The 24,946-nt window shown below is 40.9% G+C and overlaps 1 protein-coding gene across 5 annotated transcripts in view; it reads left to right on the top strand.

The window, feature by feature from the left end:
* The window catches only part of GALK2 (galactokinase 2), a 141,207-nt gene that overhangs the window by 77,265 nt on the left and 38,996 nt on the right, over positions 1-24,946 (top strand). For all 5 annotated transcript variants that reach the window (XM_036842845.1, XM_036842842.1, XM_036842844.1 and 2 more), the window contains 3 exons: positions 7,108-7,206; positions 8,695-8,847; positions 18,699-18,909. In XM_036842845.1, the coding sequence (XP_036698740.1) occupies positions 7,108-7,206; positions 8,695-8,847; positions 18,699-18,909 (463 nt within the window). The remainder of the gene's footprint in view (positions 1-7,107; positions 7,207-8,694; positions 8,848-18,698; positions 18,910-24,946) is intronic.

Raw genomic sequence — 24,946 nt, 5'->3', positions numbered from 1 at the left:
AGCAAGGCTTCCCATAGGAAAAGATTAACATTTTCTGTCTACATAATTATTCTACTTTTAACAATCTCATTAGTAAAACTGCTAAACAAAAATAAAGTTTACTGTATTGATATCTTGAAGTCTTTTGTATTTTTATTGTCTTTGTAATATTTTTATTGTCTTTATAAATGTCCAGTTTTAGCTAGGCAACACATTTATGAATCTTTAGCCCTTCTCAGTGACTATTAAACCTAACCCTGTTATTTCTGTTATTACTGGATCCCCACTGGTCAGCAGATGGGTACACTGTTTAATTTGGGAGGCCATGTGATTTTTGGTTCTTTCCCAGGCTGCGGCGTCAAGGGAAGCAAAGGGCCCACACAAAGGGCTAAATTAGCCTCATTAACTATCTTCAGTAGCTTTAAAAGAAGATCCATGAATAATGCCAGGGTTCTCCTAACTGTCCAGAGGGCAGGAGTCAAAATAGAAATGAGTTTATTGGCTACAAACTTCGGAAAAATTTCTCATGTAGTCAGATTGTCTTCTGACAATCTGGAGATTGGAGGCGCCTGGGGTTCTTGACATGCTCAGGTGTAAGGACAGAAGAAAATATTGATACATTGGTGGGAGGGGAATGAGTCCCTTCTTCTTTAGAGCTTTGCTGTTTTTGCCTGAGGGTTCTCAGATTGCCTGTGTGGGGGGGGAGGGGCTTGGGGGATAGGTGAAGTGGGTGGGCCTCAGAATCCCTCAGGCATCAGGGATCCGGTCCTCAAATTTGATTCGGTTTGTTCTTTTTTTTGTTGTTGTTATACACCAATGCTCACGGCAGCTCTATCTGCAATAGCCAAAAGCTAAAAACAACCCAAATGTCCGTCAAACGGCAAATGAACAAACAAACTGTGGTATAGGCATACAATGGAATACTACCAGCAGTATGAAGGGATGAACTACAAATGACATGGATGGATCTCAGAAAGAATTATGCTGCATGAAAGAACTCAGACACAAAAGAACACATTTTTTTCATTTACACAGAACTCTAGATAATGCAAGCTGATCTATGGTGACAGAAAGCAGGTCAGTGCCAGGGATAAGTGGGCTGGGGAGCCCAGGCTGTAATGCAGGAACGAGGGAGCACAAAAGGCCATTAGGAAACTTTTAGAGATGATGGATAGGTGTTCACTATCTTGTGGTGATGCTTTGATGGGTGAATACATATGTCAAGCTTATTAAAATTTATACTAAATATGTGTATGTCACTTCTACCACAAAAAAGCTGTTAAAAAATAATAGAGTTCAGGTACACACGTCACCTCATTTTCCCTAATGTTAACAACTTATATATCCATAGTGCAATTTTCAAAACCAGGAAATTAACATTGATACAATACTATTAACTATACTATAGACCTCATTCAAACCACCAGTTTTCCTCCTAATGTTCTTTTTCTGTTCCAGGATCTAATCCAGGATTCTACATTGCATTTAATGGTCTCTCCTTAAGCTTTTCCAATCTGTGGCAGTTCCTCATTCTTTGTCTTCCATGACCCTGATACTATGATAAGTCCTGCTCAGTTATTTTGCAGTCAGTTATTTAGTACTTTCATATCTATCAATTTGGGTTTGTCAGATTTTTTTGTCATGATTAGATTGAGGTTATGCATTTTTTGGCAAGAATATCACAGAAGTGATGTGTCCTTCTTTATGCATTCTATCACGATGTTGATATATCTTATTACTAGTGATTTTAAACTTTATCATTTAGTTGAGTTGCTGTCCGATAGATTTCTCCACTATTTTTCCTTTTGTAATCATAAGTATTTTGGAGTAATTTCTGTAACTGTTCTGTTTCTCTTCAAACTTTCATCCATTTATCCATTAGTGTATCTTGCCTGTAAGAATTGTTACTATGATGTTTGCCTAATAATTTTTTATTTTTTATTTATTGATTTTTTTAACATCTTTATTGGAGTATAATTGCTTTACAATGGTGTGTTAGTTTCTGCTGTATAACAAAGTGAATCAGCTATACGTATACATATATTCCCATATCTCCTCCCTCTTGCGTCTCCCTCCCTCCCACCCTCCCTATCCCACCCCTCTAGGTGGTCACAAAGCATGATTTGGTTTGTTCTGGAAGTTAACTTCCTATAGGCTTCTTTCCATACACTTTTGTTAATGTGTTTTTGACAGCTCCTTCTTATTCTCATGAAATCTCTTGATATTTTACATACTTCAAGTGTGTATGGAGTATTTAGTGTCTTTGCAGGTCACTCTGCCTGATTATAACTCTTGGAGCACATTTTACGGTTCTATTTCCAGTGTCCCCAAGGAAAGAAAGGGTGAGGCAGGCTCACATGTCTCCTTCACATCACCGAGAATGATAGGCATTCTCTGCTCCCTCCCATTTACATCCCCTGCTGTTAAGGCCCCTCCATTGATGGTTCTCTGAGTTCAGGTCATGCCATCCCTGGCTAAGGCTATGGGCCCAGCACTGATTTTTGCTTATTGTCGGAGGCATGCAAGTTTTTCCTTAAACAAGATTTGAAATTAAAAAAAAATCTTTTGTGTCTAGTTTCTTCACATCTCATAACCATTTAGGATTTGACCTTTTTCCTTTTAGTATGGGGGTGAAGGGCTAGGGCCACTGGGGAAGCTGCCTGTGGGCCTGCAGTTGAAGTTTATACTACAGGCATGTTTTGTTTGGCAGCCAGGGACTCCCCCCTCCACGCCCCTTCCCCCCAGCCCCAAATTTAGGCTCGGATGCTTTATTTTTTTTTTTTTTAAATTTTATTTATTTATTTATTTATTTTTGGCTGTGTTGGGTCTTCGTTTCTGTGCGAGGGCTTTCTCTAGTTGCAGCAAGTGGGGGCCACTCTTCATCGCGGTGCGCGGGCCTCTCACTATCGCGGCCTCTCTTGTTGCGGAGCACAGGCTCCAGACGCGCAGGCTCAGTAGTTGTGGCTCACGGGCCTAGTTGCTTCGCGGCACGTGGGATCCTCCCAGACCAGGTCTCGAACCCGTGTCCCCTGCATTGGCAGGCAGACTCTCAACCACTGTGCCACCAGGGAAGCCCAGGCTCGGATGCTTTAAATGGAACACACATTCTCCTGTTTGTCTCAAGCTCCATTACACTTTATTGTTGAATTGGTTCTCTTAGGGACACCCAGAATCTTTTAAGTTCTCTCTTTCCCTGAACAGTTTAAAAAAAAATTTTTTTTTTTTTTTTTTGGGCTGCACCTCGAGGCTTGTGGGATCTTAGTTCCCCAAACAGGGATTGAACCCAGGGCCATGAACCCAGGGCCATGAGAGTGAAAGCCTGGAATCCTAACCACTAGGCCACCAGGGAACTCCCCCTGAACAGTTCAAAAAATGGTCCTGAGTTCCAGATTAATTAAACCTGTTTTTACATTTGGCTTGGGATTTAGCTACTTACTTGTATAAATCAGATGATTCCTTATTCATTCTGTAAAAATAATAAAATTTAAAATTGTATACTTCTTTAGAGTTTATGGGATGTTTTTATCTAATTCACTGGATCATCACAATAATCCCGTAGCCAGGGAGGTAGGTATTTTTCTCCATATTATGGATGGGAGGTAATATAGCCTGGTGATTAAGAGTATGGGCTCTGGGGTTAGACAAGTGGAGTTTGAATTTCAGCTTTAGTAATTACTAGCCTAGTCTCAGCTAATAAACCCACTCAGTTTCCTTGTCTGTAAAATGAGGAGGAGATACCTATCTTATAGGGTCATTGTGAGAAGTAAATGATTAATTCATACAAAGCAATTGGAACAGTACCTGGCATATAGTAAGTAGTCAATAAATTCTAACTGTGAAAACTATTATTGTTATTAATAGTATATGAAGAAATGGAAACTCAGAAAAGTTAAGCAATCTATCTAAGGTCACCTAGCTAGTTGGCAGGAGGGTTGGGGCTTTAATCAAGATTTGGAAGCTTCTGGTACTAGTTTCTTTCCTCTATATTTACCACTGAATTCCTCATGCATTCCGGGGGGACTGTACAATGAGTCATCCTTTCTTTCATCTTTCAACTTTCTTATCTTCATTTTCTTTTTGTTTCCTCCATTTAAAACTCATGGTTATTGTCTATCCAGTAATGAGATCCACATGTCAGAATTCAGCATGAGAGGTATCAGCAAAGTATAGGGATGTCTGCAGCCCTGCAGATGGACTCTCCTTGACACAGAGATGCTGGGGACTCCTGGGGTCCCTCTGAATTTTGTGGAGATAGGTAGTCTGGAAAAATTAACATATTTCTGTTAAAGTATACAGTTGTTGCCACACATTCAGAGGCTTTTAAAAACAATTAATAAGCATATACTTCTCGATGCCTTAGTTTCTTTCCTCTTAAGAGGGAGAATACTTAAATTTTGGTGATCTCATTTGTCATTTCACATCCCTCTGAGGTAGTGAAAAAAATAGGCTATGTTATTTGGTTATATTATTTGGTGGTGGGTAGGGGAGTAATAAAAGTCCAGTGTGAAAAGAACACAAACTTTGGAGTCAGGCAGATGAGGTTAAAATCCTGGCTTCTCCACTGTTTATGTCTCCAAGTCCCATTTCCCTCATCTGTATAATAAGGATAAGCAGAGAGTTGTTTGGAGGCCTAAAGGAGAGATAATGCCAGGTACTTAGCATGTAAGTATGACTGTTACTGCTGTTGTGGGGAAGTGACTTTTCACACTGGCCATTGTCACAGTTATGTAGGGACCCAGGTCTCCTCATTCCTCGTGAATCGTGCATGGACTTCTTCTCCTGGGTGTATTGTTTCTTTACATTTTAAAATCCAAGTGTTTTGACCTTTTGGTTACTAATTTATTTCTAATGTGCCTATTATGGAAGGTTGCTGGTTCTGGTGTGTTCATTAGGCCACGCACAATGCCCATTACGTCAAAATACCAAGCTTACCTCGTGTCATGAGGCAAAATTAATGTTAGTGAATCCAACAAGGAATATGACACTTACAGGATCTATCAAATGATGTTTGGGGAGCTATTCTCAGAAAGTGAAAGCAGCGGGTGTTTATTGAGTATTTACTATGTGCTCGGCATTGTGTGAGGTAGGGGGACACAAAAGAAACACCTATTTTATCTGTTTCTCACAGGACTGACAATTTTCTGGGATAAATAGATGTGATTGAAACCTGACACTATTAAAGAGCAATAATGAACACTATGTGATTCAGTCTTGTTAGTTAAGTGGGCTCTGGTCTGGGCACTGAATGGGCTGTCATAGACTGATGGGTAAACACACAAGGAAGGCCACACTTAAAGCATGGTTTGGTAAATGAGCATAGAGTTTTATACAGGGAACGCAGAAGAGGGATTATGTGGAGTGTGTGTGCCTTTGGGTGGTGGTGAGGGCTCCAAGGGAGAGGTGACACTTGGCTTAATCCTGATGACGAGTGGGGGATGCTGGAGAGAGGAGTACTGAGTGAGGAGGACAGGAATTCACAGTTTTAAAGGCACTGAGGGAGCCTGGGGGTGACGAGGAACAGCATTTTTCCAGTGGTCTGAGCCTAGGGTTTACGGGGTTAGTGGTGGGAGAGCAGGATGGAGGTGTGAGCAAGGGATAAGTCATTAGAGATGTTGTGTACCACAATGAGAAGTATGATCGTCAAGGCATTGGCAACCAAGCAAGCAAGAGATGATTATATCAGTGCTTCAGAATGATCACTCTAGGGGGATCTTCTAGTAAAACAGGTAAGAAATAAAGGCTTGAATCAAGTCTTAGAAGAAAAAGAAAATAAATGAATGAATAGTAGGGTAAGTGGATGATACTGTTAGTTTTGTGAGGGTTTAGAGAAGCAGGATGCCATAGTGGGAACAGTATTTGAGGAAGACTCTGTGATGGAGGAAGATTTGAGTGGACTTGCCCATAGTAGGTAGCCAATAAGCCGGATATTGAATGGCAATAGGATTTATATGAGAGAAGACAGGAAATAATACCAGGTTACATAAATGTGTGAGATGGTCATGGAGACAAGTATAATTGGAAAAGAGTGGTAGATAATATGATTTCATGTGTAAATTGGTTGCACCTTTTGGAAAGCTTTGAAATGCCAGGTTGAGGAATTTGAACTTATTTCTAGGAAATAAGAAGCCATAGAAGGAATAGGAAGCCATAGAAGATTCTTAAATAGATATTTTGACATTTTCAGTTTGGATTAGAAATGTGTTCATGTATTGGGCCTCTTCATCTTGATTGGAGGAAGGTGTGTCTGATGAGATGACACTAGTTCTGATTCTTACATTTAATGGAAAAGCCACAGAGGCAGCATTACTTTTGGACCGGGAAATAAGGTTGGATGACGTCACTTTGGCTGTGGGGAGACTGTGGAGTAGTCCACTGTTGGGAGACAAAGAGAGCTGAGGCAGAAATGAATGAGTGCCCATATGAGATTTTTGATGATGCCAGTCTAGAGAGGGATGGAGCAAATAGAAAGATGGAAGAAACTGCTTGCCCTGTGGAGTCTTTTAGGGATAGCAAATACAGTCAGCCCTCCTTATATCTTCAGGTTCTGCATCTGCAGATTCAACCAACCATAGATCAAAAATATTCCAAAAAAAAAGTCCAGAAAGTTCCAAAAAGCAAAACTTGAATTTGCTGCACACTGGCAACTATTTACGCAGCATTCACATTGTATTTACAACTATTTACATAGTATTTACATGTACTAAGTATTATAAGTAATCTAGAGATTATCTAAAGTATATGAGAGGATGTGCATAGGTTATGTGCAAGTACTTTGCCATATTATATAAGGAACTTGAGCATCCTCAGATTTTGGTATCCCGTGGGGTCCTGGAACGAATCTCCTATGGGTACTGCGGGACGAGACTGTACACAACGTGCACAGTCAATATCTCATTCCAACTCATAGCAGACATTAATTGATCTTTGTATGTTTTCCTATTGAGCTTAATGGAGCTCAAAACATACAAATAGTCTTGGAGTTCTTGTTAACCCAATGCTGCAGGCAGCTACCATCAGTTGATCAGAGCTGCACTGGAATTCAAACCCATATGTCATGTCTGGAGTAGGAAATGAATGAGCAATAGATTATGATATACTCACAGTGCAAATCAATTTTTACTTTTCCAGGTGGAACTTGCAGAAATCTGCGCCAAGAGTGAGCATTACATTGGCACTGAAGGAGGAGGGATGGACCAGTCCATATCATTTCTTGCAGAAGAAGGAACTGTAGGTGGCATTGAGCTATTTGGAAATATCCACCAGGGAATGTTCACCCAGAGAGGAAGGCCTTGAGATCCCCAGAGTGCTTTGCTTTTTTTTCTGGGCAGCCTATTCTATTAGGCTCTATTGTAGGATGGTATTTCTCAACTGCTTTGTAATTCAAGGCTATCACCAGTTCACTGGCTCTGTTTCATGTTGATCACCTCTCCCTTAAGCTTCCAGAATCATACCTCAGGTGTCTAGGTTTCTTTTTTTACCCCTCCTTCTAATTCATTGTTAGTATGCGATTTCTCAACTCCCTAGTTATTGGGACCTCTTTTCTCGCTCTTGTCCCAAATCATTTCATCTCATGGCATTTTCATAATCTCCTGTTGGTTTTAAACCCAAATGTTAGTTCTCTTACCACATATATTCACTAGTCCTCTTTTTTGTAATTTACTCTATGGTATCATTTTTCTCTGTCAACATTTTTGGGGCTTTAGTGGTAGGGAAAAGAATGCTGACAGGAAGCCAGGAATGAATTCCTTAGCCAATACCACTTCCCCTTGGTTATCAACTCCCATAGACAGAGCAGAGGTTTTCATAGTTGCCATAAACTGACCATTTCCAAAATAGAAACAGACATTTCTTTAAAATCTTTTCTTAGTTTTCCATCAGATTCCTACAGGCTTGGCTATTTTCCAAGAATACCTGGATTTCTTCTTATTAAGAGTATTTGTTATTGATTCCCCTAAGCCAACGACAGGAGGCATGAGGAAATTTGGTTTAATGCTAAGAAAATACTGTGGGTCTTTTGGATGAGACCTGACAAGCAGACATGATGGCAAGAGTCCTGTTGTTAACATAAGTTAGCTGTAGAGTCTGAAAAAAGTCCAAATTCTTTGGGCTTGCAAAGTACTTCATGATCTGACCCCTGCTTTACCTGCCCTCCGCTCAGTTCTATCCTCTCACCATGCCTCATCCCTCAAACACTAAGCTCCAGCTAAATTGCAATACCCAAAGCTCTATTAACACCTCATATTATTTTTTGCCTGTGAACTTGCTTATACTCTTCCCTCTTCTTGACATCCTATTTGGGTAAAGAAACCCTCTGTCTGTCCTACTTTTGCTCATCCTTTAAGTCTCAGTTTAGATTTCCCTTTTTTTCAGAGGCGCCTACACTAGGCTATATCTGATCAGGTGCTACAACTGTGTTTCTATATAGTGCCCTGTGCTTTGCTACCCTTGTAACACAACCTGGCAGTGTATTTGACTACTTGACTGCCTTTCCCACTAGATTGTAATCTCTATGAGGGCAGGGACAGTGTCTGTCTTGTTCACTCTTGTATCTCCAGTGCCTAGTACAGTGCCTGGAAGTCAGTAAATAATATTTGAATGAATAAATGAATGCATTTTTGGGAAAAATTTTTACTAAGATAAATAAATACATAAATGGTTAAACATTTTCTGAATTCTAATACATTATATCTCACCTGTCATTTTTTTTCTCAATAGGCCAAGTTGATAGAATTTAGTCCTCTGAGGGCAACTGATGTGAAACTCCCAAGTGGAGCAGTGTTTGTGATTGCCAACAGTTGTGTGGAAATGAATAAAGCAGCAACTTCTCATTTCAATATCAGGGTGATGGAGTGTCGGCTGGCTGCAAAGGTATGAACTTGGCAAACTAGTGAAACTTGAAGTAGGCTTTCTCTTGTTCTTTTTCTCTTTGTTCCCTATTATTTTGTCTCTTTCCCTAAAATGTAGGGCAACATTCTGACTGCAGCAGTGTTCTAACTGAAGTTTTTTCGTACAGAGAAATTTGATTTCAAACTCAGGAGATAAATAAACGTATAGGTGTGCCTTGCAACCTCTAGCTATTTGGAAAGTATGTGAACTTCACAGTTGAGTCTTCTAGGGTGGCAATGGGGAGAAGAGGACAGCTCAACTTATATCTGTGTAGTACAGGCCATGGGTTAGGTCTACAGGTGGAGAAAGATAGTTGGAGGTGATTGATGGGAGGTGACCATAACTAATCTTGTTTCTTCGACAAAAGTGATGATAGCCTCAACCCTCAGTCCTCTCACATGCACCATTGGCCATCACTGTTCCCTCTAAAAATGCAGGCTTGGTGTCTACTAGGGAAACGCACACCAGAAGGGAGTCTTGGCAGTTCTCTGTTCCACAGCTTAAAAGACTCTTGCTAGTGAAGCCTTAAATCTACTTAGGAAGTATTCACTGAATACCTGTTGTGCACTTAGCATGAAGGTATACAAAAGGATACAGGACATAAGAACAGAGAGAGTAGAGAGTAAAGGTTAGGGGGATTTGAAATAGGAAATGGTTAGTATTTGATCAGGTGGTATGTAAACAGGTGCTCTAAAAAGTGGCACAGAAATTAAATGTTATGTAAGATCTAGAATGGCACATGTTATGATTTAAAAGTTGGAGAGAACTGAGGCTGGGAGCTGGGGAGTAGAATCTTGGTCGGGAGCTCTACCATGCTTTCTCCCAGTCATCCTTCAAATAGCAGGTAGCATGATGGTTTACAAATTTAAATCTGATCAGGTAGTTCCCCTGCTTAACACCTTTCAAAAGCTTTCCATTTCATGGGAATAAAGTCAAAAGTCCGTATCACTTCCTGGAGAGAACTGCAAGATCCGATGTGTACCTCATCCTCTTCCTCTCTTAGCATCCCTCAGTCCCATCACACTCTAGCCATGATGCTCATTCTCACCGCAGGGACTTTGTACATGCCCAGAATGCTCTCCCCGCAGCCCTCTAGGAAGTCTCAGCCTAAGTGTCCCTCAGGAAAGCCTTCCTTGACTTCCTTACTCCCAGACTAAGGTGGGGCTCTCTTTGTATTTCATAGCACTTGCACCTCTCAGGTATGATACTTATCACAGTTGTTTGATGTCTGTCTCTTCTTTCTGACTTGAGTTTACCTGAGGGCCAAGACTGTCCATCTTGTTAACTCTTATATCCCTAAGGCCTGGTATAGTGCTTAGGCTGAAGTAGGCACAGGGTAAACATGTGTTGAATAAATGAATAACTATTCCCTGGGTTACCTGCCCTGTCATATTTATTTTGCTCAATTTCACAATTTTTTACAAGTGCATAAGGTGTGCCCAGCACTGGACTAGCTACCATGGAGCTGTGTAAGGTGTAGTTATCCCTTGGGCTGACATACCACTTTGCCCCTTACTCCCATCCCCTGAAGTTGTGAAGTTGGGAATGGATGAGCCGGAAAATAAAAGTTTTTTTTTTTTTCTGGAAAATTTTAGTGTTAAACATTTTTTTAAAATCATGATTTAAGTGTTTTAAATATGCAATTTACTTATTCAGATAATTTCTAAAAATTCTGTGAAAGAAATGTTTCAATATTAAACTCTTCTGATCAGTGCATATATGAGAAGAAGTAGTGCAGTAAACTTTTCAATGTCAAAGGCTTCAGTGAATTTTTTTTCCCTCTTAGGGCAAACTTCTTCTTTCAGGAGGTGGAAGAAATTAGTGTCTTATTTGTTTAAGGGTTTATTCTTGTTGACTTTTTATTTTGAGGTATATGAGTAAGTGCTGCCTTCCTAAGGAGACCTCAAACATACACAACATTGTTTTCAGAGTTTTATCACGAAATTAGATATCATCTATGAGACCCATAGGTGAGCCAAAACAAGTATGAGATGTGTGAAATGAGTTCATACTGTAACGACGCTTTTCCAAAGATGCAAGAAGAAAATGAGAAAATTGTGGTGCTGAAGCTCTGTAGTGAAAGTTGTCAGGATGGGAGAGGGAGGTGTCTTTTGGGAGTGAACTAGAAAAAGGGCTTCTCTTTCTGGAGCAGTAGCTGAAAACCTTAATCTGCTGCAGAACCTTTTGTTCTTGAGGCTGTCTTCTGAGTTTAACTGTATAACTCCACGTGCATTTTAGAGGTACTTTGGTCAGTGAAATTGGCTTTTTGCCATACACTCCTCCCAGTTGATGTAGATAAAACACATTATTTTAAGTACTCTGAATTTTTCTCTCTTTTGAAATATGGAAGAGAGAAAATTGAAAGGCTTTATCAAGATGCAGAATGTTTTCTAAATTATGTTGTGCTGCAAATCATGAGAATCCAAGGTTATATACAAAAGGGAAATATAGATAAAACTGCTAATATAGGCTCTGCAGATAGATTTTGATGCCAAGAATATGCTCTTGCCTAGGGAATATAGGCTGGAATTCTGCTAAGCTTATTTTAATTACAGTATGGTGCCATTCTTCCGTTTTCAGCAATGTGTGAATGAATATAATTTTTGTTTGGAAATGGTCTCATTAAATCAGGAAATAAACTCTCATGTAAAAAAGTAAAGAAGCTTGTCTTAATCTGAATAAACTTGCTGCTTTCAGACAATAAAAATGAAGTGTTAGTGGAGAAATGACAGATCAGGATAGGTTTTTTTTTTTTTTTTAAGAGTATTAGTAATTTTATTTTTATTTATTTATTTATTTATTTATGGCTATGTTGGGTCTTTGTTTCTGTGCGAGGGCTTTCTCTAGTTGCGGCAAGCGGGGGCCACTCTTCATCGCAGTGCGCGGGCCTCTCACTATCGCGGCCTCTCTTGTTGCGGAGCACAGGCTCCAGACGCACAGGCTCAGTAATTGTGGCTCACGGGCCTAGTTGCTCCGCGGCATGTGGGATCTTCCCAGACCAGGGCTCGAACCCGTGTCCCCTGAATTGGCAGGCAGATTCTCAACCACTGCGCCACCAGGGAAGCCCCCAGGATAGTTTTGAAAATGATTCTGATTAAGTAGAGCTCCACGTGGCAAAATTGTAATAAATAAGACTTATTTTTCCTCTCCTCCTATTTCCCCAAGGTACCTTTTTGAAAAATGAGTACCTTTTGTATCTACTTAGCACAGGGAAGTACACTAAACCAATGAAGATGATTTTTCTTTGTTTTGCTTTAATGTTGATAATTTCTTCTGTTCTTAAGTCTCCTTTCTCTCCCTCTCTCTCTTCCTCCCTGCTCCTCTCTTTCTAACAGCTTCCCCAAACTAATTAATGCAGATTCATTAAAAGTCAGAGTCTTACAGAGGCATTTGAACTAAAATTTAAAACATTTCAAGGCAAACACAATAGAGATTTATAATTATTATTTGCGTAAATGATTCTTTTTTTTTGAAATTTATTTTATTTATTTTTTTCTACAGCAGGTTCTTATTAGTTATCCATTTTATACATATTAGTGTATACATGTCAATCCCAGTCTCCCAGTTCATCACACCACCAAATGTTTCTTTTAAGTGAAGCACATTTTTATGTTCTTAAATTAACAAAGTAGCCAGAAATCTTTAATGAGCACAACATTTTTCATATTTTATACATATTCAGTGGCTTAAACTTTTCCAGAATTGGGGGACTTCCCTGGTGGCACAGTGGTTAGGAATCTGCCTGCCAATGCAGGAGAGAGGTTTGGAGCCCTGGTCTGGGAGGATCCCAGATGCCACGGAGCAACCAACCCTGTGTGCCACAACTACTGAGCCTGTGCTCTAGAGCCTTTGAGCCACAACTACTGAGCCCACGTGCCACAACTACTGAAGCCCGTGCGCCTAGAGCCCGTGCTCCGCAACAAGGGAAGCCACCGCAATGAGAAGTCTGTGCACCACAACGAAGAGTAGCCCCTGCTCACCACAACTAGAGAAAGCCCACGCACAGCAACCAAGACCCAACGCAGCCAAAAATAAACAAATTAAAAAAAAAAAACTTTTCCAGAATTGCCTTATGTTGATAAAAAAGAGTATCCCTTAATTATTTGAGGGATAAAATGTGTGATGCTGATAATAAGTATTATGGGAAGTCGAAAAGGGAAGGGAAATTATGCTGTTGCATTTTGCATACCCTGAGCTCCTTGTGGCAACATGTGAAGCAATGAAGGAGAGGGTTTCATGTGGTCCTTTGACGCTTCAAGGAAAATTTACAGTGTGATTTTTTACAGAGCGTGTCTGGTCAGCGGCCATCAGTCATCCAGTTTTTTTTTTTTTTTTTTTTTAGCTCCTGCCACTTAGTGGTCAATATGGAGCTTATTCTTTGTCGGGTGAGGAGAAGTGGGTATAATATTCTCAGGGCTTCTGCAGTTTTCTTGAATTTGAGTGGGGGAAAACCAAACACCCAGGAATGTAGCCAGTTTCACTCAGCCTATTGATTCAGTCGAGCTCACTCTGCCAGGATGCTGGTGTGGAGTATCCCAGGACGGTGAGTCCTGGCTGCAGGGCACAGCACGCACACACTGGGGAGTAGGGTTGATGTGTTTAGTGGAACCAGGTGTAGCAGGACCTTGAGTGCTGTGCTGAGGATCACCCAGGCTTGGTCCTGGAAGTGCAAATGTTAGCAAGGTATTCTAGAAATATTAAGCTGGCAGCAGGAGCTTTTGTTTGGTTGAAGAGAAGTGGGTCTTAAAGTGTCAGTGGGGATGGGATAACAAGAGAGGGATACGAAAGAAGCTCTGACTGGACCTAGTAAAGGGTCGGGTATAAGGCTCTCTGTGACTGGGTTTCTGTCTTCCTTTTGGCTTAAATGCCATGACTTTGAGGAATGAGCACCCTCCGCACTTCCATTATGTTAAATGCCCTTTTATATGCTCTTGCCACATCCTGTATTTTTCCATTATAGTAGTTTATCACAAATGGAGTAAGTTCTTCACTCTATAATTATTAATTGATGCCTGTCTCCTCGGGTTGACTCTGAGCCCCATGCAGTCAGGAGCCGTGAGTGCTTCCTGCACTGCAGTGAACACGCATGGCATGCAGATATGCGCACGTGAAGGCTAAGTATTGGGTTGAAAAGGGCTGTAGTTTCAAGCTGAAATGATGGGTGGAAAGCATAGTGCTGCCCCTCATAGATATGGGGAAGGTAGGATGGAAGGTGATATGAAAGTGGGAGGTGATGATACATCCCCATGGAATTTTCTTATAAGTGGTTGGAAATTTGAGGTTGGAATGTTTCTCTTGGCTTGGACAATAGTCTTTCAACTATTTTGAGAGAATAGTTGAAACCAAGGACTGAGTTCAGTTTGCTGAGGGGAGAGAATGTGGCAAGAGAAGAGCAGAGTTCCGGGGGTTAACTTTGGGAGATGGCTTCAATAATAATGAAAGGAGAAAACTGAGTCATGGGTGGAAAGGTAAGGACCAGAGAGGTGAGAGGGAAACCGGGAAAATTCAGGGCTACACAGGCCAGTACAACAGGGAATCTGAAGAAGCTAGGTAGTGAAGAGTGCTGGCAGCCAGTGATTCATAAGGAATAAGAGGACTGAGAGAAATCCCGTGGCTTTGGAAGTGGTTCTGGAGATAAGAAAGACCTTTGGGAGGCCATATTCAATAGTTAGAGTGGCCACTGAGGACCCAGAAGCGGTGACTATGGGTCACTGATTCTAGTTGTCGGACAGTAAAAGAGAAGGAGGAATTAAGAGCAGTAGCTTTAGGAATAAGAATTTTATGCCAGGAAACACCTGTATACGTTTGAAGGCATAGGAGAAGTGTCATGTGGGAAAGAACTAGCTAGAGAGGCATTATCTTATTTAATCTTCACTGTAGCTTGTGTGGTAGCCATTAGGTGTCCCATTTTACAAACTGGGAATTTCCAGCCAAGGTAGGCTGTGACTTGTTTTAAGTTAAGTGCAGGAGTCCAGGTCTACCTTTAGCCCTGCTCTTTCCATTGTGCCCCTTAGGAGTTAGGTGTGCATGAAATCCGGAGCACCATGCTTGGGGATGCCTTAGAAAAAAGACAGGCTGTGCTGAGGGCGCGGTGAGGCTTGTAGTAGAGTCATTCTGCACCGTTGTGCAGATTTCTTCAGATTTCTTCTGTGGCCTGCAAACTAATATGGAGAACGTGGAGAGTGGGGATGACCAACACTGGGGAAGGTCAACATTGTGAACGTGTTCATGATGGTTATGAGCGGAACATGGGCACGGAAGTCACCGTGGAATGGCTTCCATGAAGTTGGAAGAGGGTGAGGGGGAGATAAGCAAAAAAAAAAAAAGTATCCACAATAAAAACAGTTATGTATGATCCCATTTATGTCAAACTATATGTGTGTACGTATGTAAGAAGTATGCATAAAAAATGTATCATAGGATATCAGATGGGAGATTGGTGGTTATCTTATTGGGATGATTACAGGTGATTTATTTTATACTTTGTAATTTTTGTAAACTTCAAATTGTTATGTGTTTCTTCAAATTTTAAAAATAAGCATGGGTGATTTATAGAACCCAAACCAACAACAACACAGCTGCTTTTGTTGTGTGGAAAACAACTTGTCAGAGAAGGGATTTGAAATTTTATCCTTTGCTGACCTGGTGAGGAGAAAGACTTGACACTTTTCCGTTGACTTGTTAATACTGCAAAATGCAGTGAGAACGTCCGAGAGAGGTGGGTTCTGACAGACAGGCTCCTGAGTTAGAGTCTGTATCTTAGCACTCTCCTGCCACACCCTCTTAATAGAAGCCCCAGAGACCCTCTCAGACTGAGGATGTCTTCCAGCTGCAGGAGAGCACTGAGTTTGCACAAGAGACAGCCTGGAAGCCTGGGGAGCTAACACCCTTGGAATCAGCCCTCAATCAATGGTGGATGAGAGTTAGCGGGTAAATATCTGAGCTTTCTTGTCTATGCGTAGGACACATCCGAGGTTTATACATACAGGTCCCAGAGGGTCCAGCAGGCCCCGCTTCACCTCTCACATCACTGCACTTCATCTTGGCTTCTCTTACTGTCTCATTTTCCACTCCTCTACCAGCACTTCTCTGTATCACCCTCTCCCCCTAAATTCTTGTCTCAGGGCCTGCTTCCGAGAGAAACCAACCTAAGACAGGGTCCTAGCGCTATTTATCTACCTCTTTCCGTGACTGTGGACAAAATATTCGTTGCCTGCTTTCTTGTCCAGAGACAAAATATTCCTTGTCCTGCTTTCTTGTCAGCCAGGCTCAGGAACCTCCCAGGAATGGAATTGGAAATAAACACCTAATGTTTGTAGTGGTGAAAAGAAAATGGTAGATGTTGACAAAGAACTGCTTTCGCTTATATCCCCACCCTGCTGCTGAGTGAGGAACTTGTCACAAAATGACCCATAGCCCTGACTCCTAGTCCTGCTTCACAAATGTGAATGAAGTAGGGCCAGGCGACAGGGCTGTGAGTGGCAAATTCCCTCATGAAGTTCTGTCTTGGGCAACAGATCTTACCCACCCACTTCCCTCATCTGCAAGTCATCTTTCTGTTTCCTGGGCCAAATTTTAAAGGGCTTAAGCAGCTTTCCGATTTTACTCCTACAATGTAGTGCACTACTCAGCGACTCATGGCTGTGCAGCTGTCCTTGAGGGCATGTGGTAGGTTTCATTCTTAATTGAAATACACACCCAATTGGCCGTGTGGACCCTCCAGCTGAGAGCTAAGCGGGCCGAACAGCAAACTGGGATATTGCTAGAGTGAATGTTAGTGCCTCTGCTTGTGGAACAAAAGTGCATTGGGAGGCTGCCTTTGAAAACAGCTTTGTAGGCAGCAGGCAACCCTCAAAGACTTTCTCCCCACACAGTCCTGGGCCAGTTTCCTGGGATCAAGTGCCTGAGGCAAAGTGACTTGTTCACGTGAGGTCAGGGTTGGGAACTTGAAGATGGTGTTTACCGCAAGGTTCTTAGGAAGAGCCCATTCTCATCACTTGGGGGTCGTTCTTTGATTTTTTTCCCATTTCCTTCTTATTTTAGAAGGAACCCATCTATCAAAGTGTTTTAAATCACTGGAATGTTCACTTCTAACACAAAACTTAGTTTGTATTTAGAAACCATTTCTAAAACTTGAGTGGTGATTTGAGCTAAAATGAGTAGTGTGACATAGATATCAAGCATAGCCCATTGAGAATGTGGCCTTGGGGAAGCAAGAAAGAGGTACAGGACACGGGTTAAATTTCCAACTCTGTTCTTACTAGCTAGGTGACTTTGGGCAAGTCACTCTCATCTCTTAAATAGGGTAATAATACCTATATCACAGAGCTGTCAAAGCTGAAAAGAAATAGAAAGCACATTTAAATCATACAGCATTATACAAGTGTGAATTATTTCTGTTAACTTCATTGTATACCTCAGTTGGATTTGGATCTGTGTTTTGAGGAAGTGTAATTCTAGGAGATCATACACTTCAGCTCTTTTTCTGTATAAAATAAATATATTGTATGTTTTTCTTTTGTTTTATGTATGTCTATAAGTTTTCTGAAATTATTTTTGTAATACACTGGAATAGAGACCATGAATGAATGAGTTGAATGAATGAATGAGTTAGTCTATGGAGGTGTCAATCTAGCGCTGCTAATAAACATTAAATATGCTAAGCAAACAAGGTCAGAAGAAAGGTCTTAGCTTGTATCCTTGCTTTAAAAATGGCACCATGTTCTGTGAAATAACTGAACAGAAAAATGTAATTCTATTGTCTTTTTCACCAGTTCTGCCTTAAAATCATTAACTCCTTTCAAATGTATGAGCCAGAGTTTTAAAAAGAGGATTAATAAATATAAGAACTACTGTTATTAACATTCTTCAGAAGTGAGTGGCCCTAACCAAGTACAATGGTCTTTTGGTAAATCTGCTTCCTGTCAAAAAGAAAGAAAATCAAATCATCAGCATAATAGAAGAGTAAATCAGATGCACATTTACCCTTCTTTTGTTTGCTCCTTTTTGCCGTTTGTGCAGTCTGCACCTGTGGTCCTCACACCTGGGGAATGAATTTTGTAGACCCCAGGGTGAGAGATACCTTCACTGCTGTTTTGATTGTCACCTGCTCCTGAAGGGTGGTTTGGGGAAAATGAGGGACACACATTCTGGAGTGCGGTTCCCTTGAGTGGACCAGGTTACAAAGGTTTGGTTTATATCTCACCCTCTGCAGTAGATTGAGGGGGTGCCTCAGGGCGCAACTGGAAGCCAAACTCTTTTCTTGAGGGTGGAGAAACATACAGCTCTACTACCACCAATGACCTAATGCAGTGGTGTTTCGTAAGGTCACCAATGAGGTTTTCATTTAAAATCTGGGACTTGACTCCAAACGCCCAGATACTTAAATTCATTAGCCATTTCAAAGAGGCATGTTGTAAACAGGAAGTGCTCAAATGAAATCGGGCATGCAGTGCCCACCTCAGGACCCAGATCATGTGAGATTTGAATAGTTTTCTGTAGACTTTATAGAGAGTGGTGTACTGGGTATAAACTGAATAGGGACAAAAGGACAAAATTATTCAAAGAAATAGCCCTGAGGGAAAGTGGTGACAGGCAAAAAAATCAGTGGGGGATTAGTTTTTTTTAGGAAAAATACTCAACTAGCCTGTGAGTGTCACACAAGCATGTTTAATTTCAAACATCTGAACCGAGTGTGCATTTTCAAGCAATGGTGGGAATTGTGGATAGGTTGAATGGAAACAAAAAAGCTTAAAGTTGAATCTGGCTCATTAAAATCGTGCATATCAATATCTGAAATGAAAACTGACCATTATCTTGGTTTGAAATTGCAGCTCCTGGCTAAGCACAAATGCTTGCCACAGGAGGAAGTATTGCGGCTGGAGGAGGTGCAGGCCAAGCTGGGGGTCAGTCTGGAAGAAATGTTGTTGATCACAGAAGATGCCCTTCACTCTGAACCCTATAGCCCTGAGGAGATCTGCAGGTGTCTGGGAATTAGCCTGCAGGAACTCAAGACCCAAATCCTGAGTCCAAGCACTCAAGACGGTGAGTCTGCTGGAGAAAATAAGGGCATGGGTTGTTTCCCCACTCACAGATGGAAAGTTTCCAATGTCCCCATGGATTATACTGATTTTGAAGCATGCTTGAGGGAATTTAGAGAACATGTGTGTTTCGGCAAACTTAATTATCTAGATTCTTGGCTTCATTAAATTCATTCATTCATTTATTAACAAACATTTCCTGGTTTGCTATATGCCAGATTTTCTGGCGAGGCAAAGGTGAGTAATACATACTTCCTGCCCTCGAGAAGTTCGTAATTCACCATTGTAATTCTCCCTCTCTGGCCTGTGCCAACCACAGAATTACAGAGGGTAGGGGAAATTCACTGGTAGCATCATGCACTTTTCCAAATGTGAGCCCAACTCAGTTTAGGGGTCAAAAACCAAAATGATGATCTAATAATATTTTAAATGTACATTTATAGTTTATTTTGCTGTTTAAAATTTTTTTTTTTCTGGTGGGAAGCATCTTGTAGCACCTAGGACAAGTTATGTTACCTTCTTTGGTGAATTTCAACAACAAAGTATTTCTCACTAGAATTAAATCAGGATATTATACTAACCTCTCTGGATCTGAGTGTCCATGAGCGGCATATATGATCCTTGTCATGCAGTTGGTATACTTTGTTTCTAGTTCTGTGATTGCCTGTTTTGAAGATAATGGATAACAGGACATGTACTTCATAGTGTTATGGAGCGAATGGGGTCCCGCTGCTCGCTGCTTACAAAATCAATTATGTACTCACAAGTGCTGGTAGAAAGGAAAGGTGCCTTTAATCAGAATGCCGGCAATCTGGGGAAATGGTGGACTCAGCGTCCCTCAAAAACCATCTCTGAAGATTCTGCTAGGCCATGAAAGCTTTTAAAGGGAAACAGAAAAGTAATCCCAGTTAATCACTGAGATAGGGGGTCAGAGTTGTTGCCATCCCTCACTGCGTGCAGGCTTGTCGACTCCTCGTGCTCTTCCTCTAGATGTTATCTTGTTCACGCAGTTTGATCAGGAGATTACTGAAGGGGAAGCTAGGGGAGAGATCTGGTCATCTGTTAATTACTTATTCTTCATTTCTACTTTGATCGCCGGAAAGAACCAACAAGTTAGGCAGGGTTTTGTGTGATTAAAAGATTTGAAGGGTGTGCTTGGGCCGGAGATGAGTAGAGCATGGGGGTGCCTGCTTTAAAAGTTGGTTACAATATAACTTTGCTAAAGTGACAAGGACAGCGGCTTCCTGCTGAGGGTGGTTTCCTGCAAAGAGCTGCTTACATATCCCCACTTACCAGAACATCATTCCATTTCTGCGGGATTAGGGGTGAAGGTCTATCTTCTGTACCCTCTTCATGCTGACATAGGGTGCTGTATTCTCAGAGTGGAAGGTGTCATCATGGGTCTATAGCATCTCTTTGCTGACAATTTTAGTTGTCCGCTTACATATACAGGCAGAGCAAACCACAATTATTTTTAATTATGTTAATAATTAAATTATTTTAATTATGTTAATCCCATTCTCTTGAGGCCAGTTCTTGGAATTGTGCTAGCCATAGATTCAGTGCTGCTCAAGCTGGAGCAGCTTATGTCATGGCTACAGCTGGTCACCATGCAGTTAGCTGTTTTCTCTGGTGACAGTTATAGTGTTTGTGAAACCACTCAGGAATGTACATCAGACACAGTCTCTGACTCTATCGTCCTAGTCATTAACTTCTTGGTTTTGTAATGGGGGGGAGGAGGGTACTGCAGGGTTCTGCTCAGTTCCAATAGGATGTCAAAATATTGTGAAATATAAAGCAAATGGTTCGTTTTTTCAAATGAATGTTTTTTATTGGAGTATACTTGATTTACAATGTTGTGTTAGTTTCTGCTGTACAGCAAAGTGAATCAGCCATACGTATACATATATCCCCTCTCTTCTAGACTCCATTCCCATAGAGGTCATTACAGAGCACTGAATAGAGTTCCCTGGGCTATACAGTAGGTTCTCATTAGTTACCTTTTATATATAATAGTGTGTATATGTCAATTCAAATGGTTCTTTTGTAGGGTGGGGTTTATGTCACTGAGGTGAAGTGAAAAAAAAAAAAAAGAAATTTACAATTCAATAAGCTCCTCTTTTTTTTTTCATACTTACTTTTCTGATTTTTATACTACTTACATAAAAAGATCTAGGTTAGAGCAGTGCTCATGACTGATGTGGAACAACATTCTGGAACACCAAGAAGTCTTCACTGCTTAGGGTTGAAACTTGTGGCCCACTTAAGTGTGGAAGTTTTTTCTGTTTGCCTACTGTTTCCAGTAATACTGTATTTATACTGATAACATGAGAAACCTCAGATGGAGGCCAGGTAAGGGTTGGAGGTGCAGGCTAGAGCCTTGGAGTGGCTTCTCTTCTTAGAAGTAAAGGTTATCTATTTGTGAGACTTCATTGCTGGGGGCAGGGACATCTGGCTAAGATCCAGTAGTCTCTTGAGGTGGAGTTCAGGGGTGGGAGCTTAGCACAAAGATCAGGGCCCCATGTGCATCCCATTGACTTCAGTTCTGAAGCTGATTTCTGAGTGCCTACAGTGGATTTGCCTGGCAAGTAAAGTCTTAAAGGCTGCACCTGCTGAGGGCTTTAGGATAAGGTAAGGGAAAAAGTTTTCTTTGAGGGCAGGGAGAAGGTTTTGGTTTCCGACATCATTAGATCCAATTTAATTCGATGAACATTTATTGAATTTCTAGATGAACAAACTGGCCTACAGCCCTAATCAGACTTACCACCTGTTTTTGTAAAATAGCCTCTTGCTGGAATACAGCCATATATGGGCTATGGCTACTTTTGCACTGCAACAGAAGAGTTGAGTTAGTTGTGGCAGTCTAAATAGCTCACAAAACCTAAAATATTTGCTATCTGGTCCTTGGCGGAGAAAGTTCACTGACACCATTCCAGAAAGGCAATAGACCAAAGGATAGCCATACCGCCTGGATTAAGATCTCCGGCTTCTTTACTTACTACGTTTGGGACTAGATTTCCAAATTCTTAACCTTTCTGTTGTCTTAGTTTTACCATGAAATAGGCATAATAGGAAGAAGTACTTAAAGAAGTAGTCAGTGTAACGTGCTAGGAACAATGCTTGGTAATGTAGGTGCTTTTAAATGTCAGCTACTTCTGTTATTTCTCTTCCCTCTCCTTCCCCTCCTCTAGGCCTTGAGGCTGAGCATTGGGAACACAGAGATAAACACAACAGGGTTTGATACTCAAGGAGTTTACAAAATAGTAGTGGAAACAGATAAAGAAAAATACTGATCCAGCATAAAGTAATGGGTGCAGTGAGGGAGGTGTTCTTGGGTCTAGGGAGATCAGAAAAGAAAGAAGTCAGAGCCGGTTTTACTAAGGAGACAACAGCCAGACAAAAGTTGAATAAATAGAAATTTCCTAGGTAGACAGGCAGTCAGAAAGACTCCCAAGCAGACAAAACAGCAGGTATAGAGGCAGGGAGGAGTAAGAGAGGATGTCCAGAGAACTACAGATAGTTGAGTGTTTCTTGAAAACAATGTACATAGTGGTGAGTGATGTATCAGGTTGAGTTTGTAGATAGGCCCAGATCACCAACACCTTGTTAAATACTGTGTGTAAGTGTTTTAATAAAATGTTTATTGAGTGACGAAGTTGGGTAGGTCTTTGGATAGGGAGAGCTTCCAGGGGAATAGTCTTTATTTTTTGACTTAAGACATCATCCAGTTTCTTTAATTCAGCAAATGTATGTGTTAACTTCACTGGGCTGGGTATTATGCTGGATGCTGGGATACAGATAAGCAGGACATGATCTCCACCTTATAGTGACCTAGTGTCCAGCTGGGGAGAGTGCCACAGGACAGTCACAGTAAATAATACCCACTGTTAATAAAACTATTCATCAGGAGTCCTAAGAGTATGGAGGAGAGAGTGACTAAATGCCTAGAGAACGTGCCTTGAATTTAAGCTGGATCTGAAAAGAAAGTTATGGCCTTCCCAGGCTGAGAGGCGACCGGCCATTCCAGGCAAAGAGTAGAGCCTGGAAGACAGAAACATGAGGTGTGGGGTATTTGAAAACATGTGTCAAGAGGCATTGTTTGCAGTATGAGTTGGATGCCAAAAATACTGGCTAAAGGGATGCCAGTTCTACTCTCCATTGCAGAAATGCCTGAAATGGGGGATTGTTGGTGGATATCTCAATGAGTAGATTCTCAAGACTATAAAGGAGAGTTCAGTTGGAATTGATGATTGCGTGTGTCTAGAAAGGAAGGGAAGGAGGGAGGAGAGAAACAGAAGAAGGAAAGGAATAGAAGATAAGGAAGGCTGACGTATGGATGCTGGGAAAGTTAGGGAAAGTAGTATGGGAAATGATTTTGGAGGCAAGGTGATGAGTTTCTGGTGATATGGTAAGGCATCTAAATAAAGATATAGAGCAAATAAAGACCCAAACTATATAATTAGATTTTGGAATTTTTGGTTAAGAGGCAAAGAAACCTTAATAGATATTGAGACTATTCACTGTCAAATGATCTTCTTAAAGCAGTCTTTTCATGGTGTTACTTTTTAGTTCAGAAACCTTTAGAGGCCCATCATTACCTCATTGCCTAAACTCTTTAACGGGGATATTAAATTTCTCCTCAATTTGGCCTTAACTCTGTTCTGTCCTGTCTCCTGTTTGAGCCCATACATGCCCATTTGGACAGTGTTGTCCTGGCTTAACCATTCCACTCACTAATTGCCCCTTGGTCTTCCTTCTGGACCTTTAATCCTAAACATCACTGCCCTTTCCTCTTTTCTGAAACAGTTCCTACCTATCGTATAAACTCAGTAGAATTCTTATCTGTATCCTTCTCTGTCTGAAGCCTGTTCTTTCTCTGTATCCCTGTTCCTTTTTCTCTTTACCAGTGTTCCTTTTTCTCTGCATCTGCCTGTCTCCCCCACCCTCCACCCCTCTTTTGAATAAGCATTTCTGGGAATAAGTTAATTTCTCAGAAAACCTTGGAAAACACAAAGGATAATTTGCTAATCATAGGATATGCATTGCTATTTATGTATATATTTAAGTTTTATCCCCCTAAAGAATAATGATTTCATTGTTTTTGTAAAAATGATGAATACTTAATCTTACCTCTTTATCTAAAATAACTTTCCTACTGGCCCGCTTACATGACTTTCTATAATTTACTTAGGTTTATTGAGTGCAAACAAAACCTATGTTGATAGAATGAATCCATTTTGTAATTCTATCATCCTCAAAGGATTCCCCCTTTTGGTTTCATAATAAGTAAGTTTAAAAAAAACTGAACATAAATCAGTCTGTGGGATTCTAGAGTCTCCTAGATTAATGTCACTTGATTTACTCTCTGAATCCAGCCATCTAACCTCAGCCAAATTTCCTGCTGAATTCTCTTGGCACACAGCTTTAACTTTAGAAATCAAAATCCGTCTGTATCTTTGCCTTGTTCCTTCTGAGTTTGTGCTTTGGTTGGTCTAAGACCTTAACTGAATGCTTCTATTACCCCTTTAGAAAATATGATTCTTATTGAATGTGGCACTGTCCTTAGACTGTAGGAGTGGAGGCACAGATGACGTGTGCCCCCAGCAGGGGACTCTGGAGAGTGCCACCACTGCTTTATTCCAGATGCCTACACTTTAACATGCTTAGTTTTGACTTGGACTGATTTTCCCATCATGGAAATCCACGCCTTTCTCAAAGGGATATGAAATCCAATGTTCTCTTTCTGCCAAAATTCCTTTGTTTCTTTACCTGGATATGAGTGTGAGTTGGGAGATGCTGACCTTGAGGTGAGAGTACAAGGAGAGATGTTTACAGTCAAACTGTGGTTTGCAGCCTCTGCTAAACTAGCCAGCGTTCCAAAGGCCCATGTTATTTTCTTTTTCCAAATCTCTAATAATTAGATTTAGAAATCCTTAGAGACCATTAAAGTTAAACACTCATACACACACAAAGCAAAATTCTCAAATCCTTTAGACATTGTTTAGAATGGCTATAATCCATCACTAAGGACTGGTAGGGAA

This window comes from Balaenoptera musculus, chromosome 2 (genome assembly GCF_009873245.2).
Source record: "Balaenoptera musculus isolate JJ_BM4_2016_0621 chromosome 2, mBalMus1.pri.v3, whole genome shotgun sequence".
NCBI lineage: Eukaryota > Metazoa > Chordata > Mammalia > Artiodactyla > Balaenopteridae > Balaenoptera > Balaenoptera musculus.
This window is presented reverse-complemented; position numbering and strand designations above follow the sequence as displayed.